The sequence below is a fragment of the Harpegnathos saltator genome, unplaced genomic scaffold (genome assembly GCF_003227715.2).
Source record: "Harpegnathos saltator strain DR-91 unplaced genomic scaffold, Hsal_v8.6 scaffold166, whole genome shotgun sequence".
NCBI lineage: Eukaryota > Metazoa > Arthropoda > Insecta > Hymenoptera > Formicidae > Harpegnathos > Harpegnathos saltator.
In genome coordinates this window covers 842681-860849 of record NW_020229946.1, presented here as the reverse complement: position 1 = coordinate 860849, position 18169 = coordinate 842681, and the positions used below count along the sequence as shown (strand labels likewise).

At 39.4% G+C, this 18169-nt stretch overlaps 1 protein-coding gene across 1 annotated transcript; it reads left to right on the top strand.

Annotated features, from left to right (window-relative positions):
- Positions 1-220: 220 nt before the first annotated feature.
- Positions 221-739, top strand: LOC105182996 (uncharacterized). Its single transcript, XM_011140830.2, has one exon. It carries the CDS (start codon positions 221-223, stop codon positions 737-739), a length of 519 nt encoding a protein of 172 aa, XP_011139132.2.
- Positions 740-18169: the final 17430 nt, after the last annotated feature.

The following is an 18169-nucleotide window of genomic DNA, read 5'->3' as shown; positions in this document are numbered from 1 at the left end:
TCCCGGGAAATTGAACGCTGTTGCATTCTTTCGAGACCCCCGTGCTCGGAGGAACCGAGAAGACTTGCAGCGTATACACGGTCTCAATCGATCTACCTACAGACAGAGCCGCTAAATTAAGGAAAGAACAACTCTCAGATCCGGAATCAAGAAAATCATCGACGCGTTCGAATCAAAGGACGACCTGGGCACCTCAAACTGAACTTCTCATGGGTATCTAATGTTGGATGGCGTTTTGTACCGATACGCTCCTGGCAAGGACGCTGAAGAGGCTCAATGGGTCGTGCCGCGTTGCGCCGTTGAGCGCATACGATACGAGAACCACTTGAAACCTTCTGGATTGTTAAGGACCCCAGCCGTCTCCAGGAGATTTGAAATATTGGCTATGAATCTATTCGGGCCGCTACCAACCACCGCCGAGGGATTTCAATGGATATTCTTCGTCGAGGATATCGCGTCGAAGTGGATGGAATCATTCCTGTTGAAACGAGCCACTGCGAAAGCATGTGCTCGAACTTTAACCGAGTTAGTTATTTTGAGATACGGAACCCCTAGCAAGATAATTTCCAATAATGGACCTCAGTTTGTTGGTGCGGTCATGCAGCAGGTATCATACTGCCTCGGGTTCAGCCAGTCTCTCACTCCCGTTTACCATCCAGAAGCCAACCCAGTTGAGAGGAAAAATCGAGACATGAAAACGCAACTTTCCATCCTAGTTAAGAACGAATATACGAGTTGAGCCGAGAAATTACCCCCTATCAGGTATGCCATGAACAATAGCGTCTCGCAATCCACGGGAAACACTGCCGCCTATCTCACTTTCGCTTGGGAGATGCGAAGCCCGGGAGATGTACAGCGAGATCTACGTGAAATCGTCAAGGAGAGAACTTCGTTTCCGAAGTCACTCCTTACCTCTTGAGGATCGTCGAGACAATGAAGGAAGTCGCCGAAACTCAGGAGCGGGAGCAGGATAGGCGCAAGGCGTACGCGGACGATTCCAGAAGACCGGCCGTCTCTTTCCAGCAGGGAGATCAGGTGATCAGGTCAAAACTCGAATGCTGAGCAAGGCAGCTCAGCGTATCTCATAGAAGTTCGCTACAAAAAAGGATGGTCTATATCGAATCGCTAAGCGGGTTTCGCCCGTTAGTTACTAGATCGCTGATAATTCTCGCTATCGGAGACCTACTTTCGATTCGCCACGTTTCCGACCTTGATATCTAGAAGAGAGGAGGCATCAAGAAAGTTCCTGACGACCCAGTTTATTCACTCAAGAAGAAGGGGCGCCCTAGGAAGGACAAACTCCTTCGCACTCTGAGGATGTTGAGTCTTCGTCGAGGGCTCCTGCCAGACCCAAAGGAGGAGTCTGTAACACGAAGGGCCCCGTGACGCACTCTAGGGCTGCCGCGGGGGCGCCACCTCAGGTGCCCCGATGCGCGCGCCGCAGAGAGTAGAAGAAGAAGGAGAGTCGCTCGCTAGCCAACGCCACAAACGTTTCTGTCACGAGAACAGGAGAGTTTTCTTTTGTATTATTATCCGAAAATATATGTCGATAGTTAGTCTCACAATCGTCAGGAATGCCTAATTCTCGCCCTCATATCCTCCTTCCGTTGGGAATTGCGCGTCGTGAAAACCCGTGGGAACCCGCGTAAAAATCTTCACATAGCGGAGGAACATAATCTCACTATAAAATATCTAAAACAATGTTAGACAACTAAAAAAATGTTTCAGACAAAAATTGTTCAAATTATTTGGTAGAAAAAGACGGTGTCATAAAAAATTGGAGATTCCATTTAAGATCTTGACTGAATAGGGTTGATGTTGATCTTGACTGGGCTTTTCAAGATCATCCCCAGGTCAAATTCATAGCATCAGTAAATAGATCCTTTAAAGCCCTACAACTTTAGTCTGAAACATTTTTCTCTAAAATATCGCGTTTACGAAAAAATCGGATGACCCGGGTAGTCTGAAACACTTCGTATAATATTATAGTTGCTAGAGTTTCAGATGTGATGATTATAGATAGTTTCAGTCTTATGTATCACGATAATTTATATTATTCCGCATAGTTCGTACATTTGTGCATGCATATCGTGAAATCCGTTTACTAATTTTTCGAGTAACGTTTTCCGATTCACGCTTATTTCCTCTGCTAGTGCCAGACTTCAGTTTTAGGATCTTCTCGCAGTGAACGCCCCATACAGAAGATTTCCTATTCTATATCGTCTTCGTTGGGGATTGGAATTTTGTTGATTTTCTTTGCAGTTATACCGAATTCGATATATCTTTTCGAGGTTAAAAAAGTTATTGTCGTAAGATGTTAGTGAATAGTTCCTCCTTTGGGAGACATTACTTATACTTGCTACGTTGGATTACAAACGGAAATACTCGTTAAATGGCTCTACTTCTGTGGTTTCAAACTCGCCGTTTTCAGTCGCGAGTGATAAAGTCTCGTCTATTTTCCTAAAAGTGAATTCGCATTCGGTTACGTGAAAGAGAATACTTACCTCAGATAAAATTTTGATAGAATAATAAGTGTCTAACATTCGTCGCGCATAATCACTTGTGTCTCTATTCACATCTTCAATTATACAATTATAATCTCGGATAGTTTAGTCGACGAACTACTAGGTGCGCAACTAAGTTTCCGGGTTTCACACATGGATGACGCTAACGACACATGTAGTCGACATACATGTCTGAAGTTGTGTTTTTTTATAGCTTGGACATCTGTTAACAATAACCAGTCGTAATACCAACACATGTCGCAATGCAAAAATATTTTTTCTAACAATGAAGATGTCGAGTTTTGTGCCAAATAAACAGCATTTGCGGGAAGCAAATTGAAAAAAAGTGCAGCTGAAGCACGTCGTTTGCTTGAGGAGGCCTACGGCGAACATGCACCATCGAAAACTACCTATGAAGATTGGTTTAAATGCTTCAGAAGTGGCGATTTCGACACTGAGGACAAGGAGCGCTCCGGAAGACCAAAAACAATTGAGGACGCCAATCTGCAAGCGTTATTGGATGAAGATGATACGCAAACACAAGATCAACTTGCGGAGGCATTAAACATGACTCGCCAAGGTATTTCCAAACGTTTACATGCCATGGGAAAAATTCAAAAGGAAGGAAAATGGGTGTCGCATGAGTTGACTGAGAGACAGATGGAAAATCGAAGTGTCACTCCCGAAATTTGGTTTTTGCGGCATGAAAGAAAGAAAGAAAATTTCCTACATCGAATTGTTACTGGCGATGAGAAGTGGATATGTTTCGAGAATCCCAAACTCAAAAAATCGTGGCTTTCACCTGGCGAAGCATCAACATCGACGGCACGGCCAAATCGCTTCGGAAAGAAGACAATGCTTTGCGTTTGGTGGGACCAGAAAGGAGTCGTGTACTATGAGCTGCTGAAACCGGGCGAAACTGTCAATGGGCATCGCTACCGACAACTAATCAATTTGAACCATGCATTACTCGAAAAACGGCCAGAATGGGACACGAGACACGAACGAGTGATATTGCGTAAGTACGACAACGCTCCGTGCCGTCGCACTTCCATCGTCCAGGACACTATCAAAACGCTGAAATGGGATCTGCTACCGCACCCGCCGTATTCGCCAGACCTGGCCCCTTCCGATTATCACTTGTTCCGGTTGATGGCGCATGGCTTGGCTGGGCAACACTTGGCCAATTTCGAAGAAGTGCAAAATTGGTTGGATGAATGGTTTCGGTCCAAAGACGCATCGTTTTATTGTCGCGGTATTCATGTATTACCAGAGAGATGGCAAAAATGTGTAGATAGCGAGGGACGATACTTTGAATAAATCATTTTTTGTATTTCTTTTCAAATTTTCCATTTTTCATTGATCAAAAAAACTTAGTTGCGCACCTAATACCTTGTCATACGCGCTCCTGGCTCGTTATATAATCGACCTATTCCGACCTATTTCTCAGTCAGTTCGCAGAATACATTCTGTCTTTTAAGCGCAATATCTGTCGGTCTACAGCATCGATCGACTTACATTACGATAGCTAACTGTATATTACTTTGGTTGCTATGTCTACCTCTGCAAAGTTGTCTATTGTTGGGCTGCTCAATGCAATGTTAGAGTAAGTTGGCATGATCGCTGCGAGTTGATCTACTGTCTCTTCCGCATCCATCGCTGATACCGGAATGGCAGCTTACTGGCCGTCGTTTTCCCGTTTGCCGTTCGCTGCTTGCTGATGTTACGTCTTTTTCCGACTTTGTTATCTTCCTCAGCTTACTGACAATGAATGTTCTGGGTGACTATCGCTTACTTATTTCGGATGCGCTGTTTATTCTTCGCTCTTCTTCATCAATTTGTTGCTTTTGGTGTGAATTTTTCATAAATTTTTTTCTCTTTTGTTGCAGTTGAATCTCACCGCTGCTACTAAATTGTTTTGAGACGTCCACAGAAGAAAGGTGATATAAGAAGAACGAAAAAGTAGTTTGAAGTAACTTATAGTTTATTAAAATAGTAGAAACACACAAGTGCCAATTTTTCTGACGTCACGTGTGCGTAGTTAATAAGCCTAATCTAGAAAATCCCGTACACCTCCTCTTTTATATCGTCTTAATTTTCTCATTAATTTTCTCAGAGAGGATGACTTAGCGTCAATTGTTTGTCGCTTAAACGTCGCGTGAACTCCATGTCGACGTCGCGCAATATGCAATACAGTGCTTTTTTGCATCATTTACACTTCCGACGGCTAAACGCTCGGTTTTATCTGCGATATCTTCACAAAGATTATTATATTCTATTATTTTCGACATATATTTTATTAATTATATTATATTATATTATATTATACTTTTATTCGATTATATTTTATTATATTATATTACAACAATTTACTTAAAACAATTACTTTTTCCAGTTTCTGTATTGAAAGAAACAGTATTAAAATTACAAAAATAATTGTAACATTTAATTCAATACATTTGTTGCAAATATATATTTCTATCCAATTTGTATTAAAATTCAGTATTATGTTGCAAAAAAATTTCTGCATTTATATAAACACACACGCGAATGTGGAAGAAATTAAAATGATTTGGTATTTCCAGAGGAGAAAATCAGTTTTACATGTGAAATGCTTTGTAATTTTACAGTGAAATATATGTACATATATATTATGCGGATTATAATGAATTTCAAAGAAAATAACAGCGGGATTTCGTGTGAACACGGTACACATGTTATATGAAGTACACCAGTGTGTTTCTGCCGCGATTAGACAAGTAATAGTTTCAAAGCTGTAACGTCAGGGATATTAAGTTGAGCGACGCAGCTCCTGCGATTTTCAAATGTCGCCACTCGGTTCTGAAGGAAGCATGACTACTCTCTCATTAAAGGGGAATACTTTAAAACTAATTTCTTTAAGGTCGGCCATTTGTTCGCCGGATTTTACTCTGAATTCCTCGTTGCTTGACACCCACTTCGAAGATTATTGACGCTTGATGTTGAAAAAAACAAGAAGACATGGAGGAAAGAGACGAAAAAAGGAGAAAGAAAAAGAAAGAAGAGACAGAAAGCTGGGATGAGAAACTCAAGCAGGCGATACAAACCTTGTTGGGCGTTCGTGACCGTGAATAAAATGAATCGCCGGTTCGAGTTCGCCTGCGAATCGGCAAGGTCGAGAATATCACGTTCTACAGTGGTGGTGTTTTCTTTCGAATTAACCGCTTTGCTTCTCGTCTCTCCTCTTTCACGCCACGCTCACTTAACTAGCGGGCCACTGTTTCTCATTCGAAACAATGGCAAGAACGAAAGTTTGTTGTTTGCCCGAAAGTCAACGACTTCCGCGAAAGAGAAATACCGTAAGAAAAAATCTCATACGGATTAACAAAGATATTTAATCATGCTGCTACGGCCGCCGGATCTTGCCAAGATCAATGCTTTTTAAATTGATAGGAAAAGGGACTAAACATTGTATTTTATATTAATACTTAAAACTCCTTCTGCAGGATTCTAATATATTTATTGATGGAATTTCTCTTTCTCTTTTCCTCTTTCTCCCGTGACAAAAAAGATCCGTACAAACGACATTACTCGCGTCGTCGTAAATCACGTCGCTACTGCACGCGTAACGAACAGTACTTCAAGCTTCGCGTTCCCGCTCGGGACAACTTTCAGCATACATATGTATTTTTCGCGTCAGGGAACGCGCGCAGACGCACATTATCTGCTGACAGTTTCCGCGGGAAACCGAGATACTGTGACGCTTTCTTTGCTCATTACCGTCCATGTCGCCCGCCTCGTCCTTGTCATTTTGCTACCGGAGATGGATCGTCCTGACTGTTCACCGCATCTCCTGCGCGAACGAAGAAAACCGACCGGGCTAAGGGGCGGGTCAGGCTGTGTGTTTCGTTTGAAAATTTAATTTCTCTAATTAAAGTGCCGACGGGCTTTACCGAGGCGCATCTTCCTTCTCGCTCTTCCCAACCTTCTACTCACCCTCTCTTGTGTCGGTTGCTTTCCCTTTGTGTCTCGGATGCGGGCCGCGCCTGCGGCCTAGCTTTTGCCGGAGTCACCCGTTTCATTAAGCTAATGAAAGTTTTCTTTTGAGGATGATACGCCAAACAATTTTATTCCGCGTATCCGGTACGATGAGGCAGTCTCGTCCGTTGTGACGCGCGTTGTGTGAACATTATATGCGATGCGTCCCACCAAATGATCGTATCGTTTCTAGATAATTAAACGTTTTATCGTAATTGCGCAAAAAAAGTTGATAACTATTTGATATCTGATGGGATTTCATTATGCAATGTTGATAAAAATTTGCGAATCTAAAGAACTTTTATTATTAGTTTCGTTGCTGTTGTTGAGTTCCGTTGTTATTAATACTTGTACTATCGTATTAATCTATTTCTATCGATTTGAGATGTATTTTGTAATTTTACGTTCTAAATGACGACTTTCGTATCAGCAAATACTCTTCTTGGTGTTATTTTTTACGGAAACTTCAGTTGAGTTTCAACTCCTTGTCGCTTGCAACCAGAATCGCATACATTGTGGAATCATCGTAATCGGTTCCGCCGACGTAGCGTCGTTCTTTGAGGTGGAAAAATCAGTGTTAGCGGAAAGGCTCTTCGAAAATAGCGGTTACGCTACATCAAAGAGCACGGTCTGCTTCTAGCTCGTGGAAACTAACGCTGGTGGAATTCATTTCCATTCGATAGCCGGAAACGACCGAATGCGAAAGCAGTTGCCGGCCATGTGGTGTGCAAACGAGGTGGATTAATCGCTTCGTCCTCCTCCCTACCATCCGATAGATAGCAACGACGCCTCATTCGCGGAGAGTCGACAGTATTGCGTTTCATCTCACAAAATTTCATTTTGGCAAGATTTTTTTTGTTTTTGTGGACTATCCAATTTTTTTCCCCTTCGGGCGGCTTATCGTCGCGTATATTACAAATGCTGTTTTTCAGTGATATAAAACAAAATGCATGATGCAATAGAAGTAGAAATACAACGACCCGACATTAAAAAGATATTGTGTTAGCGATAATTATATTTAAATAGCGTCGTTAATAAATAAGGTTTTGTGCTCAGAGAGAGAGAGAGAGAGAGAGAGAGAGAGAGAGAGAGAGAGAGAGAGAGAGAGAGAGAGAGAGAGAGAGAAAGAGGGAAGGGTAAAGAAAACAAAGGAATTAAGTACACCAGAAAAATAATATAGTGAAGTGCGGTGATAATGACAAAATCGTAAATAAAATGATTTTTCACATGAAATAATAGATTGTTGTTTTATCTTCGAAAAATGTCTAATTATTACTCAGTTAATCTTCAAAATCGATTTTCTTGGCAACAACGCTTCGTATGAAAAAGATTCTACTATTTCGATTTTCTTATGTGTAAGACATTACTTGAACCACGTTTGCACATCAACCTTGTTATCGAGTATAAAACGTAAGGAAAATATTTTTTATTAAATAATAATTCGTATGAAACTCTGTATTGAGATGCAATCAAATCTAATTAAGTATAAAACCAATAAAAGCCTGTGCACCGATTTTATGGTGAAATAAAAAACAAAACACAATTGTTTCTCCAGATATCCAAAAATATCGACACTTGGAACTTTATGTTTTAAATAATTCATATATATATTTGGAAAAACAGTTGTATTTAATATTTTTACTACACTATAAAATGTATTTTCACGGGTTTTATTTGACCCTGTACTTTTTTTGAGACTACAATTTTTAGGGTCTTTGCGTTATGTTTGGCTTTGTTTCTTGGTTAGTAAATAAAGGTCAAGTGCACGTCGCCGTGTGCAACAATGTGATAATCGTTAAGCTGTTGTATCCTCGGTCGAAGAGCTCGCTCGTTTCAGTTCGTTTCGGTAACCGGGCACCAGTTCCGTTGTATTGCACATTTCGCGATCCGGTATCGCAAGTCAGCTGCAGCTTAAGGTTACGCGTCGTCCGCATCGTTGAACCGCGCCTCCACTGTGTGTCTCGCGCGCGCGCGGATTTCCGCCGACATGATTTATAATGGAAAAGGCGCTTCCCACCCCCGCAGACTCGTGCTATGCGCTCGGCCTCCCCAGAGACGGCGGATTCTGCGGGCGCGACCTGTTTTCGTTATAGTCGCGGGGAAGTGGTTTAATTATTAACTACGTCATCAACTGCCTCGCGGTGTGCGCCAGCCGATTTTCCGCTCGAAAGGATGTCTCTTTAATCCACTTTTACCGCTAGAACCGAGAATTGCTTCGTTCACGTGTATTTCGTCCTTCTTGAGCACTTAATCACACTTAACATAATCGTCTGTTTTCATGTGCGAGTAATTATTATTTAAATAACTAGCTCATTAGTATTATTTCACAGCAGTCGCTGTAATTAGTATGTAGCATTAGCATGTAATTTGAGCTGGCGTGTAGCGGCCTCCACAGCTTGATATAAATCATCGCCAAGTAGAGATGTTATTAAAGATATACTTAATTACGTAATCGCAATTAGCGAGTTAACTCTGAAAGAACCGGCGCTGTGCAAATTAATTGAACCTCGGATACATTAATATTCATGATGTGCGAACTTTTCCCTCTAATAGCTTTTTTCGTCTCTTACCTTCTAACAACCACGAGCAAGTCGCTACTGCGCGCGAAGCGCCGTTATACTAATCGTTGATTGTCCTGTTTTTATTCGAAATTTATTTGCGGCGATCAAATTTTCCCAAAGCATGTCATCAGCGCAGCGACTACGCGGAGAGAAGCCGTCATTAAAATAATTAATCCGCGATAGACATATTCGCGGGTAACACATATTAGAGAGTAATAGATATTTCTCTGTACGTTGCGCATCGTTAACTGCCTCATTGTTGCTCTCTGATTCTTTCGCACCCATTAAATCGCGCACTACCGCACAATTTCTTTAGAAAGCGTTTCTTGTATTTGTCAGTATTGAATTTTTTCTTATTAATAGAAAATCCTATTTTCTAAAGCAGCGTGTGTGTTGCGTGTGTGTATGTGTTGTGTATGTGTGTGTTGTATGTGTTATGTGTGTATAGTGGGTATGCGCATCATGGACGGTGGAGATATAAAATTCTGAAATATTTTCATATTTCTCTCTCTCTCTCTCTCTCTCTCTCTCTCCTTCTTTCTTTGAGCTTCGTTAATTACGCAGAAATTATTTCTGAACTCATTCCATCTTTTCTTCACATATTTAACGTTGAAATGCTCGTTACATTGCTGCGGTAATATAGTACCTGATATTTTATATGAGATAATGTATGGAAAATGGTCACATTTAACATGAAACGCACGATTAGTGTTGAAAGCTTTGTCTCTGATATTTCACAAATTATGTATCATTCCTCCGACAAATCTAAGTTTATTTATTAACTAAATAAGATCTGACATCATACGACGAAGATAAATAGAAAGCGAGAAGAGAGCTCGCTTCCTCGGCTAAGCAAATAATCTCTCAGTAGTTTACGTCCTGTGAAATCGCGATTCCGTCCTTTATCTTGGCTTGTCGAACTTACAGTGTGCCGTAGTTGCACCCAAGCGGCGCTCATTGTTCAACTTAGCTGAAGAGAACGTTACAATGATAGTAGCGGCGCGATTGATTATCATCACAGTGCGCGCGTCGGGTTCTCGCAGGCTGTTATTAAAGTCACCGATTAACGGGTTGTCGGACACGGCACTCGACACTAAGGCCGCGGCTTTGTCCGTTTCCACGTTAATCGAGCATAATATCGTGGGGCGCGATGTCCTACAGTCTGTATGGCAACAACGGACGAATACGGCCCGTTCCGCTCAGACGAGTTGACGCGACGTCAGGCCGGAAACGTCGCGATACATGTTCATTCGCGATACTCCCTCGGTCGAGATACGGCATTAATTCGACTGTCCAGTTCGAGTCTCGGTGATATTATTATATATCGGAGAATGTGTGTACCAGTTTGACGATAGCACAATATTTAGAATTATTATTATTAATAACCAGCAGGAACGAGAAAAATTTTGCATCGTACACAAATTGAAGCGGTGAATCTATTTCATTTCCAGATTTGAATGAAAATAATATAACATTAAAACTGCCAACTGCACGCAGAAAAATATTCTATAGTGACAACTAGAAATTTTCTGTTGCATGAGGTTTGCAGTAACATTGCAGAAAATTTTGTTTCGCAAACCGAAGAACATTCACATGGACAACTGCTTTCGATTGAAGGAAATAAAAATTTTCGATCTCAAAAATATACGTGGTTGCTATAGCAAAGTATTCGATTACTCTCACAAAAAGTGTGTAACTATATTGTATATACCATATAGTAAAAAACGGAAAAATGTATTACCGCGACCGAAAAATTTCACTTAAAATGTTGGTTAATAATATCAATGATGTGATTTTGAATCTGGCCGCGCACGTGTTTTCCCTCTCTACTTGCATACTCAGGGACGCTCTATTTATCCGTGTGAAGAACGAAATTTGTACCCTTGACAATATTACTGTTCGGTTTAAGTAACCGAATATATTTTCAAGGCGACAGAAACTTTCTAACCTTATAGAATTTCTCTTGTATTGCAATCAAATTTTCAGTTGATTTCTGAGAAACAAATTTTAGTGTGTCATGACTAATATTCAGTTATATTAATTCAATAGTTTTCTGCGTGTGTACATAAGAAAAGCAATTTCATTAGTATAACTAAAGTTTCCGTTGCTTTGGAAGAATAGAAACCAAACAGAAAACTCGGTCGTAAGAACAGTCAATTGTTTTCAATTATCTTAACCGAGGATTTATAAAGCTATATGCTCAGATAATTGTTTCCGGTCGCATTAACGGAGATATTATTTTTTGTCACCGAATTTTCTTCTAGTCATAATTCAGTTACACAAACTAAGATTCTTTTCCCTTGTACGAATTATCTCGTAATTGACGTACGAAAAGAATTTTTTGTTTCATACATCAACTACGAGTTATTTTGTTTTCTTTATAGTTTTCTTTTTTTCGTGAATTTTATTCAATTATATTTATATATATGTATATATATATATATATATATATATTAGGTAAATTGGAAAGTTCCGTCCGTTTAGCGACAAGTAGCTATAGCTAGAACTGTCGTTAACCTGTAATGTCTAAACGAAGCTTAATAGTTTGTTTTGTCATCTATCAATAACATTGCACGAAAAACGACGAAAATATGAAACGAGACAGCATAAAATGATTTTGCTTCATGACAACGTTCGGCCTCACGTCACCAAATCTGTCAAGGAAACGTTAAAAGCACTTCGCTGGGAAGTGTTACCCCATGCGACTTATTCATCAGACTGTGCCCCTTCCGACTATCACTTGTTTCGATCGATGGCACACGCACTTGCTGAGGAATGCTTCAATTTTTTATGAAAACTGGGTCGAAAAATGGGTCTCTGACTGGATAGCCTCCAAAGATGAGTTATTCTTTCGCCGCGGAATCCGCTTGCTGACCGAAAGATGGGAAAAAGTCATCGCTAACGATGGACAATACATTGATTGATGTACTTTCTCATTTTGTTTCTTAAATAAAGCCATACGTTTTGCAAGAAAACGGACGCAACTTTCCGATTGACCTAATATATTGGATCTGGGAAAAAGTTCGTGGCGTTTTTCCCGATAGATGGCGTCAATTACAAATAACTCAGGAAACACGGATCGCAGCGACACCATTAAACGCTCGTTGGAAAGGTGACACTTCGAGCGTTACTTTGAATGTATAAACATTGAAATTGGTACAGTGGTTGGAAAGTTGTTTGCGTTTGAAAATGGAGAAAAGTAATGAAAAATTGTGCTATATTTTGCAATATTATTACGACAAAGGGAAGAACGCTGCGCAGGCTTGTGAAAAAATTTGTGCTGTGTACGATGAAGGTACTTTATCAAAATCTGCTGCGCGGAAATGGTTCGCTCGCTTTCGTTCTAGTAATTTTGATGTGAAAGATGAGTCACGCTCTGGTCGTCCAATCACTGAAAAAGCTGATGAAATTCTTGAAAAGTCCAGCAAAATAAACATATCAGCAGTGTCGATATTGGTATGGAGCTAGGCATTGACCACAAAACTGTTTTGAACCATTTACACAAAGCTGGCTACAAAAAGAAGCTCGATGTATGAGTTCCTCATGAGTTGAGCGCGAAAAACATGAGAGACCGAATTAACATCTACGATGCGCTGCTGAAACGCAATGAAATCGAGCCATTTCTGAAACGTGTCATAACCGGTGATGAAAAATGGATCACGTACGACAATCGGAAGCGTCAAAGATCGTGGACAAGGGATGGTGAGCCGTCACAAGCGTTCGCGAAGCCAGGATTGACGCCGAAAAAGGTGATGCTGCGTGTGTGGTGGGACTGGAAGGGTATCGTCCACCATGAGCTACTTCCAGTTGGTCAGACGATTGATTCTCAACTCTACTGTGGACAACTAGAGAGATTACGCCAGGCAATTGAAAGAAAATGGCCCGAATTGAATAATAGGAAAGGTGTTGTCTTCCATCATGATAACGCCCGACCACACACTTCTTTGATGACCCGTCAAAAATTGCGAGAACTTGGTTGGGAAGTTTTGATGCATCCACCGTATAGTCCAGACATAGCACCCTCTGACTATCACTTGTTCCGATCTCTGCAGAACTCTCTCAATGGAATTAAGCTGGTTTCAAAAGAAGCCTGTGAAAACCACTTGATTCAGTTTTTCAACCAGAAACCACAGAAGTTCTTCACCGATGGCACCATGGCTCTACCCGAAAAATGGCGAAACGTTGTCAATAATAATGGAGCATATTTGGTTTAAATAAATTCATTTTCACACTATAAGAAAACCAGTTGAATTTTACTAAAAAAACGTCATGAACTTTTTCCCAGACCCAATATATATATGTGTATACCTGTGTATATAGCGAAGTCAAACCAAAACTTAAACATTACCAATATAAATTTGAACATTACAAATGTGAAGACCGGGCCTTATTCACTTTCTATTAGAAATAAATTAACAAATGAGTCTGCTTGGAATTAGAATCAGTTTTTATTTAAGCACTTGAGAATTTAGATAGTATCAAGATGGCAGCTTATTATATGCTCTTATCAAAATTTGTTGTAAATAAAAAGTGTTTATTAACTTTGAAAAGAGTTTCTGGACCCATGTGTTTATGTAACTTTTTTTTCATTCTTACAATGAACAGAATATGCTCTTAAAGTTTGGCTATCTATTTCTAAAACACCTTATATACACACATACACACGCACGCGCGCGCACGCGTATATGCACACACACGCACGCACACGCACACGCTCATGCACATGCACACACATATACAATATATATATACTACATATATATGTATGTATGTATATATTTATATGTATATATGTATATATTTATATATATATAAAATTAACATATTGTTTTAAAACTGATATGAAATATATACCATATATATTGATTTTAAGATGGCATTGGGAACAGTTCCTTAAACGGACATATAGGAGCCCGAAAAAAGGGTAAATTTCGAGAATTTTTTTCTGAACAACCATTGAAGTTATAGGATTGGTGTTTTTTTATATGAAAATATACACCTTTAAGAATATTCATAATTTCTTATGGTCAGTAGTTATAAAAAATAATGGAAATACAAGCAAACGAAGAAGCAGTGTTCAAAAATTCGTATCATTGATACCAGATGTAGCTTTCCTAAAACTCAACTTAAACAAAAAAGAGAAATAGAATATTAAAATAGATAATTTTTCACATATCATAGCCGATTTTGAAAATAACGATTTTTGACAAAATGGCAGACATTTGAATTTAACATAGCGATTTTCAAGGAAAAGTTCATTCGTTTTTCTGCTATAAAAAAAAGTTAAGTATCGTAAAAAAATCCTACGATACGCGATAAAGAATTATGTATAGAATATGTAGAAAAAAGTTGCAAGTAAATCAGTTCAGTGGTTTTCGAGTAATTTCTGGATACCAGTGTGACAAAAATCGTTTCGAGAAAAACGCATTTGAATGTTTAGTCGTTCATAAAACATGAAATTTGTTAAACTTACATTGAATCATTGATACCGGGGCCATATACAGATTTTCTGCGACGGATGGTATAGCCGGATCTTCAATATTTTGTTGGCGACGACGTATTCGTGCTTCTTTAGTACTTTCAAACGCGTGTGCCTCTGCTTGCGCGATGCAACGGCCGTCTTCCCGTGCAGCATATTGATATGCATTGGGCCCGACAATTATGTTGCATGCATTATTTGTAATAATGAAGCTGCACTATTATTAAACATGTAAGTAGCTATATATGCAGTAATTTCGACAATAATGGCTCCGCTGTACATTGTGTTTGGAGGTACTTTCCAAATTAGATTATTTAAGCTCTCGTCACTATTTTGCATATAGCCAATTCGCGTTACATTCCGATACAGCAGAAAACTTAAAAAGTTCAAAATTTAATATCCCGCATTAAGCATTTCCAGAACTGGTATGTCGTCCGCACTTTTTAATTTTTTCCCACTGACACTAGTACTTGCTTTGTTTCTTTCGGCTTCGTACTGATTTTTAGATGCATCCTTTTTTGCTTTATATCTTTCCTGAATCTTCCAGAAATGTGATTTTGTCTCGATCCTTTCCTTTCTTCCATTTTCACTGAAAATACTGCGAAATAAAGGCTTCGATATCGGCTCTAACTACCAGCTGCACAGACGGCAAGCTACTGACGAATTAAGCTATATTTATATCTGAATAGCCGTTACGTTCAAAATATGTGGCTAAAACAGGTTCTGTGCAGATATATAACAGTGAGAAACACAATAAATTCGGGAAGAATAATACACAGGACGAACAGTCAGGCCACGCTATTTGAGTGACGCCCGCCTGTGCAAGTTTCCAACGTACTCTCAGGCCTATAACTTTGTCATTTGTTGCAATATCGACTTAAAACTTAGAGAAAATATTCTCTACGCATGAAGCATTAAGAAAATATAAAATTGAAAATTCGATTTTTTAAATTTTGCTAGGTATATATACCCCCTTAATAATGTTGTGATAATCAACTTGTTAATAGCCAACGAGAAATTTATAAATAACGAACAATTTTCAATAAATAAAAGACTTTCTCGTGTAAATTGCTACGAATAATTTTCGAAGAATGGCATTTTAACTCGCAAATCACGGTTCGTGTAAATACGGTTCCATTTACATCCATGTCATATTCTACATAAATGTCAACAGCTGCTGGAGCAGCTTTTTGTATCGGGACTAGGCATTGTTCGAAACTGACTTGCGAAATGCAACAACGACAAGAACGCTGTCGTTAAGTCGCTAGTGAATTCCGCCCTGTCACGGCTCATCGACATTCACGTCGCATTCCACGGGAAGTGCAAGCGAGTTTAACTGCGTCGGGTGAGAGTGCGGTGAGAGAGAAAGAGAGACAGAGGGAAAGAGAAAGCGAGAGAAAAAAATATGCAGAAAATAGAAGTCGCACGAGAGCGCACGTGGTGATGGATCGACGCGGTTCGCAGCGACGATTCGCGCTTTTTATTTCCGTTCTCGCGAGTTAGAGCTCACTGCTATCTCTTGATGACAGCCTTGCCAATCGGACTCCCGACGCGTGACACGAAATAAAACGCGTAGTGTCCAGAAAATCACGCGCAAATCACATCTGCAAAAGACATGTCAACGAATATACTCGGTATTATTTAAAAAACTACTCACGAAGCTTTCCTGAAATTTCCAGGAAAGTTTAAATGTAACTTGTCTGAATCGTTGTAATCTCATTGTATCACAATGCTTTCCTGGTCCTTCACTTCCAATCATTCTCGTTAGATATTAACTTATGTTGCGATGTAATTAGAAAAAAAAAGTTATAGTCGAGGTTGGAGAATTTTTATATTTTTATACATTTGCAAATTTTAATAATTCTCTATCTAAAAACTAAAAAAACGAATATTGTATTTTACCTTCGGAGAATGTGTGTGCAGATACATTTTTTATCTTATTGAGTTTATAAATTAATTCTACGCCTTTTTTAATATAATTGAACGGTACAAAATACGTTACATTTTATTAAAAAGGAATAAAAAAGTTTTAATCCTCAAAATATTTGCTACTATTCTTGGCGACTCTCCTCCATCTTTCGGACAATTGATAAATTATCTCCCGAAAGAAATAGTGGCTTTGAGTTGATAAATCATCAATGTTTTTGCGAATCTTTTCTACTGTTTTGAAACGTAGCGTGTCAGATGATATTGGAATAACCAAAACAGATGGTAATCCGACGGTTCGTCTAGATTCGTTAAATACACTGCGTGAAGGACAACTTCCTCGCCCAAGGAACAAATAACACACTCTTTCGCGATATGCAGCCGAGCATTGTCATGATACAAAATGAATTGTCTAGTTTTGTGGCCAGTACATGATCTTTTTCGCTCTGCTTCATCACTTAAACCGATGAGTTATTGTTTTCAACGCTTTGAATTAACAGTTTAACCTGATTTTAGCAACTCATAATGTATTATACCCTTATATCCTACTAAAGACATAATATCCTTTTTATATGAATATTGAAAGTATTGGGAAGTCAATAGTTGATCAAATTCAACTTATGTGTTGTTATGCTTAGGTTTGTCATAAAAAACTCATTTCTCATTATGATTTTATATAAAAAATCTTTCCCTTTAAACCTTGTCAGCAAGAATATAATTGTATCGCGGTTTTGTTCTTTGTTTTCCGAGTTGAACTTATGCGAAATTTATCGGCCTAGCATTTGAATCTTTCCCAACTGATGTAAACGAAAGGAAATCGATTGCTGGATAACTCCAAATAATAGAACGAGCTATTGAATCTATAAGGTTTTTACTCAACAATGCTTAAATTCCTCGTTCTTAAATTTCTTCAATTAGCAGGGATGTGCTCAATCGAAAAGATCTAAATCACCATTCCGAAACCTCCAATAACATTTTTTACAAGTTTTAAGCACCAAAACACCTTTTCCCAAAGTTTAACAAATCATATTCACGGTTTTGGCAGCATTTTTGTTCAATTAAAATGCGACAAGAATACAATGTCTAATATATCATTTTTCAAACGCCATGGTGTTCACTACTTTTTGAAATTATATCGTCTGCTTTGCCAAGATATACAGTGTTTGTTAAATGTTAAGGTTGACATTTTAAAGTTTCAAAATCTATAGTACCCGATTATACTGCAGCCTACTTTATTCTCCATCTCACTATTACGCTCTCCGCGTATGTGCGAGTAATGAGCCACCGCAGCCCGAGGCTTGCAAATTTTCCATCACCCGTTGCTCCACTTCCGCTCTGCGGCGGCAATGGGTAAATCAGGGGAGCTCATGCGGCGAGCTTAGGGCCGGTAACGGCGAAGTGCTATTTGACCTTCCCCGTATAGTACCGACGAATGTCGACCTTGTAATCTCGGGTGACGCGATCCTGCGGAATATTTTATCAAACCGCGTGAATACACCTGCTGCCTCCTCGAAGAAAAGCGGAATTATTTACCTGTCACAGCGCAACTCGAGCATTCGCTCCTACCTTTATTCATTTTTTCTTCGTTCGTTCGTTCATTCGTTCCTTCGACGCATTACTTCCTCTTCGACGTGGCTCGTTGTTTGTCCTCTACTTTGACGGATGGTGGTTAATGGGCCGAT

What these genes read in the sequence shown, in the direction of transcription:
- LOC105182996 (XM_011140830.2), top strand. Translation starts at nt 221, where the DNA reads ATGTTGGATGGCGTTTTGTACCGATACGCTCCTGGCAAGGACGCTGAA.